This window comes from Pogona vitticeps, chromosome 2, assembly GCF_051106095.1.
Source record: "Pogona vitticeps strain Pit_001003342236 chromosome 2, PviZW2.1, whole genome shotgun sequence".
NCBI lineage: Eukaryota > Metazoa > Chordata > Lepidosauria > Squamata > Agamidae > Pogona > Pogona vitticeps.
The window spans coordinates 45,881,569-45,900,481 of record NC_135784.1 but is presented as its reverse complement, the minus strand read 5'-3'; the positions used below and the strand labels follow the sequence as shown (position 1 = coordinate 45,900,481).

Sequence of the window (18,913 nt, the reverse complement as noted above, 5' to 3'; positions counted from 1 at the left end):
CACATACCATCCCGTCCTCTTAGGATCCAAAGCCAAGAATTAGGATCCCCTATCTGTTTCAAAAGGTATCTTCTTCTCTTTTTTCCCTGTATAGGTGAGACAAGAAGTGATTACTTCCCTGATTTCAACTTGCAGATCTAGTGATATACTAAACCTGGTAGAACACAAAGTGGGGCAGTGGGAATGAATGAAGGTTTCCAACATTTGTATTCTCCTTTTCCTAATTCTTTGCTTTCAGTACACCGTTTTGAGATTCTTCTCCTGAACCACAAAATGTTTCCAACGAATAGCAGTATTTTAGTCAACACAATCATAATTTTTCAGTATTAGCAGTATTACGCTTCTCTTAGGTTCAAATGGACATGACAGAAAGCTCGGCCCCACCTGTGTAAAACTATTTTCCCTGTCAATTCAAATATAGCTCTGCCCAGAGATCTCTGTCCAGTGACTTGGGGGAAGACACAGAAAGCTGTAGTGCTTGGCACGCGTAGATCCCTTTTCAGCAGTTCTTTCATCCAGTCTCCCAACTTTCTTACATGTTGAAGTAGGTAAGAGAGAGAGAGAGAGAGAGAGAGAGAGAACACTGGGGTGTCTCGAAGAAACCTTTAAAACAGAAACTCCTGGGAGGAAATCTCCTATGTGTTGGATGTATTTTGGGTTCATAGCCCTGGGGGCATAAAAATAATTAGAACGCCTAGATTAACATTACTGATCCATATCTCAGAATGCTACCATATGAGGATTCCCTGTTGTTACCTATCTTGGTGCTTCTGTTTAGAATTTGTCCATTTGCCCACCTGTGGTTTTGGAGGGAAAAAATAGAAAGAGATTTTACTGTTCTGGCTCTTCCTAAATAAATTACTTTACTGCAATTACAAGTTATCTCTGTGGTGGGAAGTGCGTGACTCATTATTTCACAAACTGCAGGATGCACGAGTCTTACATTCCCTACTTCATCTAAATTATTTTTCTGCATCTTGAATTTAAAAAAAGATAAATATAATCCTCTTCGTTAGAGTAGCTTTCTGATTGCACTGGATAGAGATAGCGGCTTTGCTTTAAGAACGACAGCTAGATAGAGTATAAAGGCGGGAACTGGTTCTTCAGTCTGTCAGTGACAGTTTTTCTGAAGCTGGACCCACAGGTGGGGTTGCAGTAAGTGAAGCCTCAAATTATATGCATATTCAGCAGAGCCCAAGAACTCAAAATGGAGAACTAACTTTCCAGAAAATGGAAAGCGTCTTCCTTCAGACATTTTTCTATATTTACATTTTCTCATTTCTTCTCCTCACTATGCCAGTTCTGTTTTTAAGTAAAGAGCAGAAGCTGCAGATAAGCTTTGTTTGGAGAAAATCAAACAGGGTGGACATTGTGTGAGAGAGGCAGCTTGTAGACTGAGGCTGGAAGGTACCTTCCTCCCCAGAGCTTCAGAGGGGACCTGCCAGATCACAAGTCAAATGTGGTAGTTCTGGAAATCTGGAATTTTCTGTTGTGGGACAATCTCCTGCAAACCTCTATAGTAGGAAGATCACCATTTCCCATCCCTCAAGTGCTCAGAAATGCAAATGTTTTCCAAGTTCATCTATTGTCATTCAAAATGCTGGATAGGATGTAGTAGCACAAATTCGTAGACCTCCATAAGCCAGTAACATTTCTGAGTCATGTGCTACCTCAATTCCATCCCCAGACCAACCTTGATTTAAATCTTTGTTTTTAAAATACTGTTCTTATTGCTGCAGCTCCTGATTTCACCTAGCTCTTGAAATTCACTGAAGAAGGATGGATTCTTCAGTTCTCTCACGCTGCAGTACTGCTGTACCTAATCTTCACATTTTTACATTTGTGTGTGCACACACACACACGCACACGTGCCCCATTATAACATGGCACACCATATTTCTACTAACTCTCTTTCTCTCAGGAGTGTGTACTCCTAAGAGCTATTTCTTGAACAGCATACAATAGATGTGATGAAAACATACTGCAGCTTTGTTTCTTGTTGTACGTCAAGGCCTGTCTTATATCAAGTCATACCGTGTTTCCCCGAAAGCAAGACAGGGTCTTATATTAATTTGTGCTCCAAAAAAACCCACAACGCATTAGGGCTTATTTTCAGGGGATTTTTTTTCATGTACAACAATCTACATTTATTCAAACATAGTCATGTCATCATCATCAGGTTACTGCACAATGCTGCACAATGGTGGAGGGCGGGGTTTCACTTAAAAGGGCTTATTTTGGGGGCACGGTTTATATTGCGAGAATCTTGAAAAATTCATACTAGGGCTTATTTTCAGGTTAGGTCTTATTTTCGGGAAAACAAGAGTAGATTGATCCTGATCACAAGCTGTTTACCCTGTATATTTGGATGCAGTAGCCCCAGGCATGGTACATTCATAAGGGTTGGACCACAGGAGAGCGTCTGTGGTCGCATGTGGAAATTGAGTATTGTGGATGGAAAACAGCTGTGCAGTGAACAGAGTTCCATTCCAAAAACACCTGAACATGTACGGAGCTTTTTGACTTTTAAAAAATGACTCAAGGTTCTGCACAATAAACAATTCATTAGGCTCAAATTCCAGAAGCCTAAGTTTGAAATTTCAAGATGTGATCTCTAGTGATAGCCCATTGATTGCACATATGCTTTGCATTTGGCAGATCACAAGTTTGAAGCCTAAATTCTGTAGGTGAAGAAGATCCCAGGTAGCCTTGCTGATATGCCTCTTTTCAGAATAAAACGCACTAGACTAGATAGACAAATGGCCTGACTCAGCATAAGGCAGTTTCACATATTCATGCAAGCAAAGCATGATAGATCTAGGTACACCTTGTGAATGTGGCCTGCAGCAAGATATTTTTCTGTCTGTAAATATATCAGGTTTCCTCAATCAAGTGGACAACAAATGCAATAATGAAAAGGGGGCATGCCTTACTCTCAGAAAAGATGTGTTTTTAGCCTGGGATATTTACTCCCCAACTCAATTATATTTTCTCTGGATAGGTTTACAATGCTGAGAATAATGGATGGCATACTGTTGGCTTGCCATATGACCACTTTCCCCTTGGAAGTAGGGATGGAAAGATTAGGAACTCCTCATTCCCATTGATTTAGGCTGTATTACCATGACCTTGGTAAGGAAGATTAAAGCCCTAGAAGAGTCCTCTCACCCAGTGAAGAATGAATCAGAGTCTTTTTTCCCCACTTTTCGCTGCCTCCTACAGAATACCTGTAGTGCTCTTTCATTTGCGAAGCATAGCGCATGTGCACACATGTTGCAAGCACAGAGACTAGCTAACTGTTAAGAAAGATGCCAACATATCATCCATTGCCTCAAATACTTAAACAAAATCACTTTCTCCACAATCCCCATAACATATTGTCTGATCTCTGCATGACAAATTTTTATAAAAGTTACCTGGATCAGCTGTCAGAGGAATGCCATATGAGTGGAATCACAATGGCAGCTGTAAGTGGGTCATTTAGTTCTTAAACGCGTGTTTAAGTCCAATTACTTTCTGCTCTAATATTTAAGCAATTAATTACCATGTACAAGGTACCAAAACGGGTAAAGATGGGCTGAGACCAAATGTTCTGTCTCTCTCACAACCTCCAGTGGAACATGGCTGATCCTCAGTACCATGGTGCAAGGTCACCCCTTTCCCATGCTGATATTTAAAGAAAAGAAAGAAATGTGCAAAGCCAATTAAGCATTTTATGGCCCCAAATCATCATTTGAATTATTCACTCTGTGAAATTTTGTTTGATCGTACAGATGAAGTTATTGATAGGTAGAAAACAGAACTCGATGAAATCTTAGCTACACAGCAGTGGAATGTATGGTGTGAATTTTTTAAAAATGAAAACAGTGTAGCTTGGAACTGGCTTGAAGTACAGGTATGTATTGCTATGGACTCTCTTCTTTTTTGACTTGACAGGCTTCGATGGCTGAAAACAGTATATCGCTGTACACTACTGCTTCCATGGGAAACCCTACTCTGGGCAGTTTAGCCAATGCTCTGCGAGAAGAACTTAATGGTGCAATGGAGCATGCGAACAGTAATGGGAGTGACAGCAGTCCGGGACGTTCCCCTATGCAAGCAATGTAAGTGGAAAGAAATGTTACATGTCTCTGCCTCCTTCCCCAACACTCCTGCAGCTGAAATTTCGGAAATAAGCTATATATGCTTGATAGAAGAAAGATAAGCAATACTTTGCACAGTGAAACAACAACAAACACCATCACAATCCAGCCTGACGTTCCCACCAAAAAAAGATACATGACCTTCCTTGCTTACATAACATTCTGTTGTTTAAATTGCAGCACCACAGCATTGTCCGAAAAATATTATGGGGATGCATTTCTTTTGGAGTCAGTCTTTGCCTTTTAATTTCTTATTCCCTTCTGATCATTTGATCCATCCGCAAAGTGATTAGCATCACTGGTGATTAGCAGAAAACATGCAGTGCAGTTATATTTTGGAAACTTTTGAGCAGAAGGTGATGGAGTCAAATCACAGGAGATGTCATGGCACAATTGTTTCTGTTCACCCCTGTGTGGATGGAACTTCTGATCACCTTCCAGCCAAATACAGAAGCATTTTTCTTCTATGGTCCAGCTATGTAGCTTGGACATCTAAATTCTTTCTGTGGTTAGTGTACCATTCCTCACACTGCTTTTACACTTACTGGCTCACAAGGTGTGGCACGATGCATTTCATGGGGTGTGGGAGAGAGGAAAGATGGCAACAGACGGTCTTCATCCTCACTCAGGCATGCCTTGGTTATGTGGCATTTGTAAAGAAAAGTATTTTCTCCACTCTAGCAGGGACTACAGCTAGCTGTATCTTTAAATGTTACCATGAAATTATCGGTCTAGTTGCCAAAAGATCACATAGCCAATTAATAAAATAGTTAAAAGAATTAATTTGTAGCCCTTCTGCTTCAAAGTACTATGAATAAGGCATTGACAAAAGTAGGTCTAAATCAAAAGGTAGGAAAACATTAACCTAATGCCACCCTAATAATTAGTTGTGAAGGTAATTAGCATTTAATGGTTTTTTAAAAGTTTCCCACCTGCATAATATGTTGGGCAGGGGGTAGAGGAGAAAGGAAATCTAAGGCTCTTAATACTTTGATATTTCAGCATTTTAAATCAGTGCACATTGTGCTTTGAAAAAAAAATCTTTAAAGATGGCAACATTCATTTTTAATTAATAATTAATTTGAACATTGTCTTTTACCATTTACTTCAAAACATTTGAATGTGTTTAGCTTCTACAAGGATTGTTTGTGCAGTATTAATTAGCATTCCCACAGCAGAACGGCATGACATTCTTCTAGCACCATCTGAATGAATTCCTCTTCAGGCAATTTTAGTCACAAACACTTTCGCTCTCTCCATGACAGTATTAAGAGCCGTCATAGTTTCTCATGCTCAGACATTGCCAGAATCTGGAATTTTTCAGAAAGAAGGCATTTAGTTTTTTAAAATATTTGGTATAAAATTTTAGACATTTTAAAAAATTAGGATAATGGAGAGCTGTACTTCATGGGATGTGCTAGAAAATACCTCACACATGACAAGAATCCACTTCAGATATTGGAGGAACAAGTGCACAACCCTTTCTTATAAGTGGTGCACAAATCAGATTTGGGTATGAACTGTCCCTGAATTTTTTAAAAAAAGGGGGGGGGGTTGTTGGAAGAATTGTATATAATGGCATAGACACAGAAAAGCTGAGTTACGTTAAGTTAGTCAAACAGAGTGATGATATGCCTGCCTGCATGTCTGTCAATAGATATGTCAGCCATAGAGGTTCTCAGTATTCACAATCACAATAAGCATGTGTGAGACCATTATAAGAAGCAAAAACACACTGGGATTGTATGCCTTGTTCAAAACCAACAACTCTTGGGAGGTGAAGAGAACTATTTAGAACAACAACTTTGACTTGATATGCTCAGAAATAATTTTGATATCCTTAATAATATAAATATTTGTGGAAGAGATTAGTTTTGATTATTTTTTATCATCTAACAATTGTTTGTCTCATCCCACTTCTTTCTTTCTAAAGCATTTTCTTTAGTTGAACATATTCAATAAGGTGATAGAAGATCTAGCTGGGCATTTCCATTAAACAAGTATTTTCGAGATGCATTTGAAAGAACAGATAATAGGATTTGTTCAAATGTTAAAACAGGTTATATAATTGTATAATAATTTGCCAGCATTCAGTGTAAACTATTGATACAATCATAGGTAGCTCTCCGTGCTTTCAGCTTGCTACTGAGTAAATTTGACAATGACATTTGCCTTTTCCTTTACAAATTGTACTTTCCTGTCGTAAATTTTTTTTAACGGTTCTAATATATTGGAACTTTTTCAAGTCTTTAAACTTTATCACAAACTTCAGGGAGTCTTGTTAACATGACACTCAAAGAGAAATCTTATTGCCATTCATTCATTGCATTTTATGACGTCCTGAAATTATTCTATGCCCTCCCCCATTTTCTTCTATTCTTTTGAAATATTAGAAAGTAGTCACATAACTACAGCTTGGGGACCTAACACTTTCATCCTGACATGCTGCAAATATAGCCACAAAGCAAACGGTCCCATGCTGTGTGCGCCATAAGAACACGGTGGCATTAAACAACCGTCAGCTTTATTAAAAGCTCCTCTCTTCTTGAGTGGACAAACCAAAGAATTACTGAGATGTGAAAAAGTAGGGAAAGTGGCACTTGGTGTGGTTACTTATAGTTAACCCTTTCAAACACAACAGGAGTATGTAGCTTAAGAAGTGGGCGGGATTTCTGGAACTAGGGAAAGAGCAAAACTACCCCCTCCCCTATACAAGGCTGACCTTTGGTAACCACCTCGCTTTCTGTTTTTTTTCTCCTTCCCAGCTGTAAGAGGATTTCTAAGACCCTTTCATAAAAGATTTCTGACTCTTGTGTAATATAGTTTTGTATTTATTTTAAAGACTTTTTATACTCTGCTTTTCCTCCCTATAAATAGATGTTCACAGCAGCCTACAAAATACAAAAACATAAGACCAATCTTTAAGACACAGGAATAGAGGCTAAAGGCAACAGAAGGGCCAAAAACACAAAGAACCGAAACTAGAAATGAGACAAGAAGCAATGCATTTTTTGAAGAGAAGTAATCACTGCCCAGGAGAATACAAGTAGAGAAGAAAGGACAGTATCAGAGAAGTTGCCTTGTAACTGACCAGTTCAGGGGTATCAGAGGGGCTTTAGTAATTTGATGCTTTTTGATTCTCACATGCTTTCTTCTCTGTTCCACTCTCTTCTCTACATTTAGTGCCAGTGGAAGCATTAAAGAGGTCACTAGCAGCTCTGTCATTTAAAATCTCTATTCTGGAATAGGCTCAGGGCCCCTCATCTTCAGACATGAGGGAAAATAGTGCTTCTCCTACCCACCATTGTCCGAATCTGAATGAGACTCCTCTTGTAACTGTAGTTTATATCACAGTAGTATAATTTGCAATTGATATTGCAGTATATTTTTCTATTTATATAAACAGTAGGCACAGGGATCAGATCCAAATCCCATCAGAATGTGTCCCATGAACGTTGTAGAATAAGGATGTGTGAGAAGTTCACTCTGTCAGGTGGAGAAGGCAACGCCATAGAAATTGACTTGACAGATCTATTCATCCCTGCTCCGAGACAAAATTGGGGGAAAGCACAGTACTGCTTGCAGTAGATTAAATCAATTCATATAACTTTATATTAATGGATCCACTATAGATAGGACTAATACAGTGGTTCTCTGCTTGACAACGATAATCTGTTCCAGGAAAATCGCTGTTAAGCGATATCGTCGTCAAGCGGGGGGAACCATTGGGGTGCATTGAAAACCGGTCAATGCATTCCAGTGGGGGAAATACCTCATCATCTAGCGAAGATTGCCCATAGAGAACTGCCAATCAGCTGTTCAAAATCGCTATAATGTGAAGCTTCCCTCCGGAAAGCAGCCATTTTGATAAGGGAGGGAAGCCATTTTGCGGAACTGGAAAAATCATCGTATAGCGAACAAACAGTTCGCAAACCAGGTTCCTTATCAACGTGAAGTGAAAAAACCCATTAGAACCATCGTTTTGCGATCGCAATAGCAATTGCAAAATGTCATCGTTGAGCGATTTCCATGTCATGTGGGGTAAGCGTCTAGCGGGGCACCACTGTACTGGATTTAGTACTGTGCTTTGGTCCTCCTCAGTCTGTCTACCTGCAGACTCCTCAGTCCATCTTTGTTGTCTGTTAGCCAGTCCTTCTATCCTCGCGGTTTGTGTTTGTGCACAGGCATGCGGTCAACTTCCAGAGGGTGAAGCACTAGTTTTGCCCAGAAACATTTTGCATAGTCTGCAGGAACAAGGAAAAAGTCATCTCACTTTCATGCTGAAGTGGAGAAGTCTCACCGGGCTTGAACATTTTTCATTAAGGTGTTTCTATGTGCCAGGAGAGCCTTAAGGCACGGAGAAAGTATTCTTCCCATCTTTGCTTTAAAGGTTCAAAAGAAACAAATAGTCTCATAGGGACTTCACGCTAATCACTTGTGTGACAATGCCTGTACTGTTGGGCAGTGGCTCTCTTACTACCTTAGGCAGAAAATCTTTTCCAGCCTTGCTACCTGAGATCCTTTCAATGGGGGTACTTGCAATTGAACCTGCACCATTATCTAATGATAAAGGGATGGTGGGATGGTGCTTTGAACATGAAAGATAAGCATGAGAAAGCTTGCCTTTTGATAATCTCTGCTGAGACTTCTGCCGTTAAATGTCCAGTGCACTTAGAATAGTATCTTGCATACACTTTATGGTTTGCAGATTTATGTATATTAATAAGTCTTTCTTCAGAAGAGAATTCACTTTGTGTGGAATTCACAGTATAAATGTTTCATACCTGTCATGTTGACTTCTCTGAGTTCTGTCTCAGAATGCAGTCTTATGTACAGGTTGCAAGGGAAAAAAAGAGCATCTCTGCTTTCCTGCCACATCCAGACCTGGACTACGTTCTTTTGAATTCTAGTAACCACAAATGAAAGAGAATGGGCTTTTTGGATCTTGTTTGCTTGGCTCTTATCCCAAACGTTTCTTCTTTACTTAGCATTTGGGGCTGCCTTTTGTTCAGCAACCTGGAAATGAAATGCTGGGGAAGTAAATAGGGAAAATTAGAGACAAGGGTTCTTTTTGATAGTCTATTTTCCATAAACCTTGTTACATTTTTCTCCTCAAATCCCTTTCTGCAATGGATTATTAATGTCATAGTAGTGGTTTACTGTTTATTATTATAGCTTAAAGCGTCTTATCCGACTTTCCCCCCTTTAATGAGACGTTCAAAGTAGACAAAAGAAGTCAACAATTAGAATTAAAATAACAGTAAATCCATGCCATTAAATTGATAACACACACACGTCAAAAATAATTTAAAACAGTACTCTTAGAAAAGTTTTAGGGGAAAAATACCTAACTGAAAACACAACAAAGGTAAACAGTTTGCATAAAGAGTTTTGCCTGGATCCAGCTTTTAATTTCTAACTCTATCTTGCTTCTCCTATTTTCACATCAGTGCGCGCGCACACATGCATGCACACGCACACACACTATTCTTATCCATGGAGAAAAGGGACATTATCCATGAAGCACAGGTAGTTCATACCCATTCACTCTTATAGTGTGTCTTGGATATTACTTTTCCTGCACAGGTCTTTCATAACGACCTCCACAATAACCTCTTTGTTAAAATTAAAAATAAAATAGATTAGGTTTATGAAGAACTCCCGTTCCAAAATGTTTGAGGTCCCTTGAAATTTTTTCCTGAATGCAGGTAAGCAGTCTTTAGTTCTGGTAGCAGTTGACAGAAGAGATGTATTCACCCTAAGCAACAAGATTTTGGCCGGTGTCTAATTTCAGAACCTATTCCAGTTTAATGAATGGTCAATGAGCATACATCAGTTTGCAAGCATTCAAATCAGAGAATTATATACACACATACAGTATGTACCACACATAATGCCTATTGTCACTGTTTTTGTTGCTATATTTTTCCAGCATAGGATTATTCCTTCAACGTAGGTACGTACCTACATTGTAAGTAAGCGTGTAAGTAAAAACTGTAGGATGCAATCAAACCCCTCTCGTACCTACAGTGTACTTTTGCATCTTAAAAGTAGTCCCTGGTAGTCTCAAAAACACAGTGTAAATGCCATAATTTGACTGAGATGTTTCTTGTGTGTTTTATTACAATGTGTTTAGGCAATGCACTGTTCATGCCTCATAGACATGTTTCCATAAATCAGTGTCCAGAGCACCTGCATTACAATGTCCGGAGCACCAGCAAAATCAAGAAGTCAAAAATTAACAGATTTTATTTGGCATAAGCTTTTGAGGTGGAAACCTTCACTTCTTCAGATGCAAATGGCTTCTGCAGGAACTGCTGGATAGCTCTGTGGTTTAGGCATCTGGCTGAGCCAGAGTTTGGGAGTTCAGTTCCCAATGTGCCAGCCGGACAGGGGCTGGACTCAATGATCCATAGGGTGTCTTCCAGCTGTGCAGTTCTAAGATTATATTGCAGCAAAAGCATGGTTTCTCCCTGTTTATGGTGTCCAGAAAAAAGGTAGATATTGAAGAAAATGCCTTCATATTGGCTTGGTAATATGCAGTTCAAGAGCCTCAACTTGGAAAAAGATCTGAAAGGCTATCAATAGAACATAGTGCACTTTGTCCCTCTGGAGGCCTTTGGATCCATCACCAATAATGACAAATGCTAATTTGAAAAACTACAATGCAGATATTGAGCCAGCTCTATCATTTAACTCGCTTCTCTTGGCACATATACCAGCCCAGTTTGCTCTCACATGACAATTCCTAGTTCGGCATCATATGGCTGGTGTTCATTGTTACAATAGCAGTCAGAATGTTGATTCTTGACTTCCATAAGTGCGTTTTTGCTGGTCATCAAGACAGCATAGATGATGGCAGGCTGTGTCATTCCCATTCAGTTTGGTTATAAAAATATTTTAATCTACTTGGAACTGAAAGTTTAGATACCAGATGCTTAAACGTGTGCTTATCTCATTGTATGCCCACCTTAAAGAAAGACTTCATCACCCAATGTGGCATATTATAAATCCCCCTCTGAAAACTGAGACTTGAACTCATTATTATGTTAATATTAAGAACTGTGTAGTAAACACCACTTATTTACAAAGCAAAAGGTCTTCCTTGATGGGTTGTCGTATTAGAGTTTGTATGGTATGGCCAATAAAATCATATTTTCTTTCATGAAGTCTCTTTACCAAGTCACTACTTTCATGCTGGGATATTTTGCATATCAAAAGCTACCAACAACAAGAAAGAGGAAGGTAATTTGTATTTGTAAATGGGTTTGTTGTGAATATGATTTACGGACAACATTTTTCAATTGTTATCATGCCCATTTTATATAATCAACCCTTGTTCCTGTGAGTTATTCACGTGTTATTCTGTAATGAGAAATTTGGCAGATCTCATCTCTTTAGTGCATCCTTAGTGCCCACCATGAGCTGAGGATCATGTTCTGCCTTGTTTACAGCTGACAGTGTTATTATTCTCATTAGGACTCAGCTTTCTTATCATATTGTTGCGTTGAGCAAGCCTTTTCCTCTCTGTTTGTGTTTCCTGGCAGGGCTTTTCTTCCTTTATTGACAGTTTGTAAAAATATGCATTAATTTGGAGTTTAAAGCATGTATCATGGTGTCTCTTTGCTGTGTTTGCTTGAAGTTGATTAATGATAGAACCTCACTTGGGGTCGTCCTCCAGAGACTTGCCTCACAGGTTCTGCATGTTAACTAGAAAAGCAGAACACGCAGTAACCAGTGATTAGCCCAGCCTCCAGAAGCTCAGTTGGCTGATAAACCACTGTTTTGCTTTACAGATGCTTTTTTTCATTTATTTATCTGAAGATTGTATTAATCAAGCTAATGTGTCACTTGAGAGCATTTCCTCTAAATCCCATGAAGAAATCATAGACAAGAGCTTTTTCTTGCCTATTGAAGCTCAGCAATATTAGGCGTTTCCCCCCCCCCGCTCCCATTTTCCTTTTGCAGCCAAGATGCAATCCACAGTGTGACTTCTGTTTGTGACAAAATGAAAAGGAGGGGACTGTACACCACAAAAGGTGCCCCCCCTCAAAAAAAAAAAAAAAAAACCTCAGGAGAATGTCGAGTGCCACTGCATCTCTTATCCTCTTTTATGGTTGTTTTTTCTGCTTTAACCTCTTTGCCATTTGGCTGAAGAGATTGCATTTTTAGGGATCTGAGGCATATTTAAAATTATTTCTGTAAAGCAATAGCTGTTTTTATTCTGCCGAAGAGAATAAAAGGGGGGAAATCTTTTGAATTATTTACCATTCTTTCTTACCCGAATAGTTTAAAATAGAGTGCCTCAGTAACCAAAACCTCCTTTTCTTTGTCTCTCTCTCTCTTCTCTCTCTCTCTCTCTCCAGGCACCCTGTGCATGTCAAAGAAGAACCGCTAGATCCAGATGAAAATGAAGGCCCACTATCATTAGTGACAACAGCCAATCACAGTCCAGAGTTTGATCATGACAGAGATTATGAAGATGAAAATGTAAATGAGGACATTGAATGAATATGTCTGTGGTTGTGATCCTGCAAATGAAGAGCATGGGGACAGAGGGGAAAAATGTACTTCAAAATTAGCTGTGAAATCTGTCCCCATTATTTGTACAGTCTGGAGGAGGATACGTTTGGTCTATTTTGACAGCTATGAAATATGTTAACTCTTAGTGCCATCAAGTATCCCATTTGGGAGTATTTTTGATTTTTCTACTTTTTGTTGGAAAAAAAAAACAAAGAAATTTGTACTCTGTGCATTGGATGGACTTGTTTGGTACTTGGGATTCCCTCTCACAGTCAACATCAGTGTTGTAAATTTGTTCAACTAATTCATTTATCCACAATTTGGCAGCAGACTTTGGACTGCAGTTCTTCCAGTTTGGGACACTGAAGACGTCAGAGTGAGCATGTACACATAAATGGCAGATCAAGCCTTTGCCCAGATTTTAAGGATTCCAATGGACAACTTATTTGCACAGTATCGCATGTTGATTATCACTGCCTTTACTTTTTTTTCCTTCCATTTGGGATGGGGATGTCATGGGATATGTATGTGCGTGCATGTGTGGCCACGCATATATACTGAAGAGGGATTAAAAGAGAATTCTCCCAATTTTTTTAGTGAATAGCTTTGATTTCCTCCCCTCCTCCTCCTACACCATTTAAGTTCTGACCTCAGGCCTCAACTGGCCAAGGCCTTTTGGGGCTTACTGTTTTCTGTACTTCTGTGATGAATGTTAATAGGTGTGTTTATTATACAAAACTGAATGTCCATTGAATTGTTTGTAGTTCTTTTTCTGACATTCATTCTCGTTTCCTTCAGATGTCATCATGCGTTCTTTAGCTTTGGAAAACATTCCATTTTTGGGCTATATGTCCCCTCCACCCGGGAAAGGTTCTCTTAATGCTGCTGTAACCTGTGCAAACATATCTTCCAGCAGAAAAAGGCAGTACTGCAAGAGTGAGAATGAAAGGCAAACCACCATAGAAATTGTGTAGAATGTGATCCAAAAGTCATTCCAGAGAGCAGCAACAATATATATATTGTTGTCATCTTGGTTTGGAGGTTATTCTTCTGAGTTTTTATTTGTTTGCTTTTGAAGCAAGGGTGACTTTTTTAAAACACAATTTAACAGCACCAAAAAAATTGAACAGAAACCAACCAACACAGCTGATGTCAAAAATTAATATCAAAACTTAAGGCTGTTTGTGTCTTAATATGAATTTCTGGTCCATCAAATCGTTCTGAAATATCTATTTGTGTAGAAGATCCATATTTGCAAACAAGCTACTGTACGTGGTGGTTCTTCATAAGTTAATACAGTTTGAGGATAGATTTGTGCCATTCTCTAGTTCAAACAGAATTCAGGAGCCAGATTCAATTTGCTGAGGAAATCAGTAAGGCTCTTGTAATAATAGTATCTAGGCAAATTGTGTTATTACACAAGATCATTCCAACATCTTACACCAACCAGTATGAAAAAGTAACAATTGGGTGAGTAAGCTGTGTTGCAAATCGCAGTGTTTTTCAGAGCAAATATGGATAGACAGCTGCTGTTAAAATCTCAGAACCCCTTTATCACTGGACATCTAAACACTGTCATTCTCCAGCCACTTCTCTGTAATTCACTTATTTATGTTGGACTATAGCTTTTTAATTTCAAAAGCTTTTCTGATCTTAACTTATATTTTACTTCATGCTTTCCCTCCCCCTTAAAATTACCAAAGATATTACACAAAGGTAAATTATGTTCTCTGTTATATGCTTTATCTTATGAAGCCAAATATCCTCTTATTGTTGATCAAAGGAGGTGAAAAAATTTAGAAGCAAATGTCAAGATGTGGGCTATGGCTAACCTGAGAAGGAAAACTGCTCCTTTGTAGAGTATGATGTAGACGACCAAGTAGATGGCTGAACCAAAGTCGTTGTTTTAATTTGTGTTTCTTTACAGTGACCTATAAAGAGAGAGCTTTTTAAAGGCTCAAAACTAGGGAACAGTATTAAGTGAAGAGCGCACGGAAAGGGCAGCATGTCATCTGGAGAATGAAAGGAAGGGAATCTGTTTTTGCAGAAAAACTAGAGCAAAATGAAACAGTTCCATAACATACGGAGCTTTCACAACTTAAACTGAGCCTTATAAGAGTAGAATTGGAAGAAGTTGTGTTTAGGCTTAAGTTAGGTGTTTGGCCTTACAAATCCCATTCCCTTTTCTTAAAAGCTAGCTAACAGGCCAATTTCTTTTTCACTTGATTTATCAGTGCACAAGAATTTAGAATGGTTGTGACTGTCGTTCTGTTAGAAGTTTTTATCTTTTTTATTTTTGGTCAGCATCTGTCACCTGGAAGAAGAGTCTTGTCTCCTTATAAACTAATGCTACATTTGCCATTAACCTAACAGGATACAAATGACTTTTTTTAAACCGCCCCCCCCCCCGCCAGCGAAATATATCAAAGCTGAACTTTTATTTTTCCTTCCCTGATTTATTTTTTGTAAGGAGGGCAGTCTGTGGTCATTTGAAATATTACAAAACAAACCTGTATTCAGGAAGCTCCATAATGTACAGGAGGTAGCCAGATGGGATCATAAGAAGCGATCTATCCCTGTGCTTCAAAACTGAGTGGTTTTGCTGGTTAGCTTGGTATTCAGAAAGGGGATAAAAATCTGGTAGATTAGTTCATTCTCAGCATGTGTAGCTAGACATGAGTAAAGATAACAGCATGAGAAACTGTTAGTACGCATACCTCAGTTCAAACTGTTAGGGAATGAGTAAATAAAAAACTTTAAAAACTACATTTCACTCAGTTGCACTTAGTTGTATGTCTTGCATGCATAGTCTAAAGACTGTAGCAAAATAATAAATGAGAAAAGGAAATAAAAATAATTAGACTTACCATAACTTGCAGGTATCGCTGCCCTGCAGAGGAACCAAGAGAAAAATCTCAGGCTTTACATCAAGCAAATGTTGCTATTTTTTACAAATTTCAGATTCTGTGTCCCTTTGGATAATAACAATTGTTCCTATAGGGTGGGGTTTATTATGTTGTACATATATAGCCCAATGTGTCTCTGTGATCCTTTTTGTCTTTTGGTGGGTAGGGGGTGGGATGGCAGGGGAAGGAGATGGGTGGGGGAGGGGAAAGGTCCTTTTTTAAAGCTATCATTCCTTAAAAGGAATAAATTCATACATGTTTGTCAAAACACCTTTTGCTTTTTGTGCAACTGCTTTATATTAACTATACTTTAAAAAAAATGCTTTGAAAAGAAATCCTACTGTATGTAATGGAATTGCAGAATATGCTGCACATGTATTTTATTTAGTTATCCTTGCTTTAAGACTATTGGATGACATTTGCTGACATGTGGGAGAAAATCCCAAACTCTATGGTTTTGGTTTTGGCAGATTTTTTTTTCCTTTTTTGGCTTCTAAAATGTAACATAGTTGACAGATGATTTCCCCCATTCTGTTATGGATCAAATCATTTTTGTACAATTTTTTTTGCTGTTGTCGTTATGCCATTTCGTGTTGTCTTTTTGTTTTTAAATACTTTCTCCACCCCTTCTGTTATTCCCTACTACTGCCTGTTTCTGGCAGTCTTAAGGGGGAAAAAAGAAAAAAAAACTTTCAAAAATGTTTTCTCCTGCTGCAGTAAATACTTTGCATGATGAATTCCAAGGTCACACTTTCAAAGTTTATCAGTGAAGTAGTGATTAATAATGGAGAGTGTCAAAATTATTGAACTTTTGTATAAAAAAACTTTACAAGGTGCCAAGATGTAAAGATAATTTGTTACATTTTTTTATTTTGTTCTGTTTTTTTTTCTCTCGTTCTTAAAGAAAAGCATACATTATGAAACTGACATGGTGTGTCAGGTAAAATTGCTGTCAGGAATGAATCACACCCTATCCTATTCCAGCCACCCAGCAATCTATGGAACCCTTCTTACGGGTTCCTCTGTTCAAGATATAATCACTACTGTCAACTCTGATCACCGTTTGTAGGGCAAAGAGTCTTCCTCACCAAGTAGACTCCAAATATCAAAGCACGCTTGTGTGCCACCTTCTGTTCCATTTGTAGGTCCCTAAATGACTGCATCCCAGCAAATGAACCCAAGGGCCGGCTACAGTGGATCATCTTTAACCACACTGAGAGAAGTCTGCAGCTAGCAGCCTGGTTTTGGAGGAAGATTATCCCTTCTTTGGATTAGGACCATAGTGGGTGTCTACATTTAACAAGAACCGGGGGGGGGGGGAGGGAAAGAAGCATGGATTTATTTTAAGACAGAAAAGAACCCCTCCATTAACAAAATGCAATCATGTTTAAGTAGCAGCCATAGAGAAAGTGACAGGGACAGGTATGAGTCCTCATGTAATGCTGATCATCAGGCATTTTATATATCAAAGTTTTAAAAGAAAACTGTTGTAGTTTTCAGAATGTTGACTATGTTCCATATAGCATGTTTTAAACTTTTGGAGATTCTTCTTCGTGGTCTCTCTGAATGCACACGAATTGGTTTTACTGCACCTGCGCAGGACTCCTCGGATTCTTCTAGAGCTTAAAAACATGATTAGTAAGAGGTTCCCCTGTGGTGCACATGCTCCACCCTCCTGTAATACCTAAGTTCCTTTTAGCCACCGCTGAAATCGAACTTCTTTGGCAATCTCTAGAGTGAACTTCTTGTTACGGTTTTTCGGACGTTTGGCTTTTCTCACGGTTTATGATTTGGATTTCTGACTTGATCTGTTCTTCTGTTTTGGACGTTTCCCTGTGAGTTTTTTCTTTCTTTTGTTTCTCCCCTTTCCCCCCTTCCCGCCCTTTTTTATGTCCCTGACAGGCCCATTCAAGTGTTGCAGTTTGTGTGCCAATAAAATTCCCCTCTCCGACAGCCATGATTGCTGTTTGTTTTGCCTTGGGGAACAACACCAGATGAGCTCCTTCCCAGAGTGCAAGAGATTGACCAGACCTGCCCTTAAGCTTCGTTTGCAACGTCTTCATTCTTTTCTCTGGGAGAAATTCCTGAGGCCTTCGGCCTCGAGATCATCATCTACTGTGGAGCCAACCTTAAGTCCCTCGGTCTGAGCAAGTAGACCAACCCTTGGCTCTTGTCACGCTGTTGCCTAAGCAGAAGTCTTCTAAGGCTCCCAAATCAAAACACCTGTCAGGCTCAAAGTCAACATTGGCCTCAAAGTCACCTTCAGTCTCGGCTAGTGATCCTTCTCCTAAAAAAGGAAGGACATTGATAAACAGAAGAAAACAAAGCAGTCTTCTAAATCAAGTTGTCCTAGAGAACCTCCTCCAGCCCAACTATCGCTTCCATTGCCATCCTTGAGTCATTGAGGGAGGTACCCAAACCAGACACCCAATCGGAAGCAGATGGCTTGATGCCGCTCCCTCTGACTCAGGCTTCGGAGTCGTCATTGAGCCTATCTCCAAGTCATGGCCGTCAGAGGCTGATGTTATCTCCAGCCCAGCCTCTAGCCCTATGTCCATTAGGCGGGCAACTGTTATTCAGCTCTTGAACTTGGAGGTTTCGGCATCGGCTTCTCGGCATAAACGTTTGGCTAAGCAGCGCCATGTTTCTCCCGCGGTTCAGTCGCCTAGGCATTGGGACGTTATTTACATCCTTCGACACTCTTGACGTTGATACTTGGCAGACTATCAAGACCATTATGGGGAGCATGATCGGCATCGGGTTAGTGCTTCCATGTGGAGGTCCTGCCACCGCTCGCTATCTTTACCTCCTTCTTATACTAGAGGTTTTTCAGTTTCTTCAGTCTCAGATGTTCAAGATCAGCCCTCTGAGGCTTCTAGGGAGTCCCTTTGAATCTTCAGACCCAGACTCAGACATGGCAGATAACCTTTCTCCATTTCCATCTAAGGATTTCACTTCTTATTCGCCGTGGATACTCCACATGGCAAAGTCCTTGGAGCTCGATATCGAGCAACCTCCTCCTCCTAAGATCTCACCTTCAACGACATCTATCAGGAAAAATCACTTCCATGGAGTCCTGCTTTCGTTCCAGCTATTCTGGACCTTATTGTTTATTTTTTAGGCAGGAAAAGTCCTGGGATAAGCCTGCTACTTCTTTACAGATTTCCAGGCGTGTCGAAAATCATTACAGAACTCACGGGAATGAAAACACCAGTTTTCTGGTGAAGCATCCTCCCAAATTCCATTATCGTGCAATCTAACCAGTCTCGGGCTGGGAACCACTCTACTGTCACACCTACGAACAGGGAAGGTAGAAAACTAGACATCTTGGGCCGTTGTTCT

The 18,913-nt window shown here is 39.5% G+C and overlaps 1 protein-coding gene across 45 annotated transcripts in view; it reads left to right on the top strand.

The window, feature by feature from the left end:
• FOXP1 (forkhead box P1) overlaps positions 1-16,496 on the top strand; it is a 689,964-nt gene extending 673,468 nt beyond the window's left edge. For all 45 annotated transcript variants that reach the window (XM_078385126.1, XM_072989422.2, XM_020791061.3 and 42 more), the window contains 2 exons: positions 3,937-4,103; positions 12,509-16,496. In XM_078385126.1, the coding sequence (XP_078241252.1) occupies positions 3,937-4,103; positions 12,509-12,653 (312 nt within the window). In that variant the 3' untranslated portion in view covers positions 12,654-16,496. The remainder of the gene's footprint in view (positions 1-3,936; positions 4,104-12,508) is intronic.
• The last annotated feature ends 2,417 nt before the right edge of the window (positions 16,497-18,913 follow it).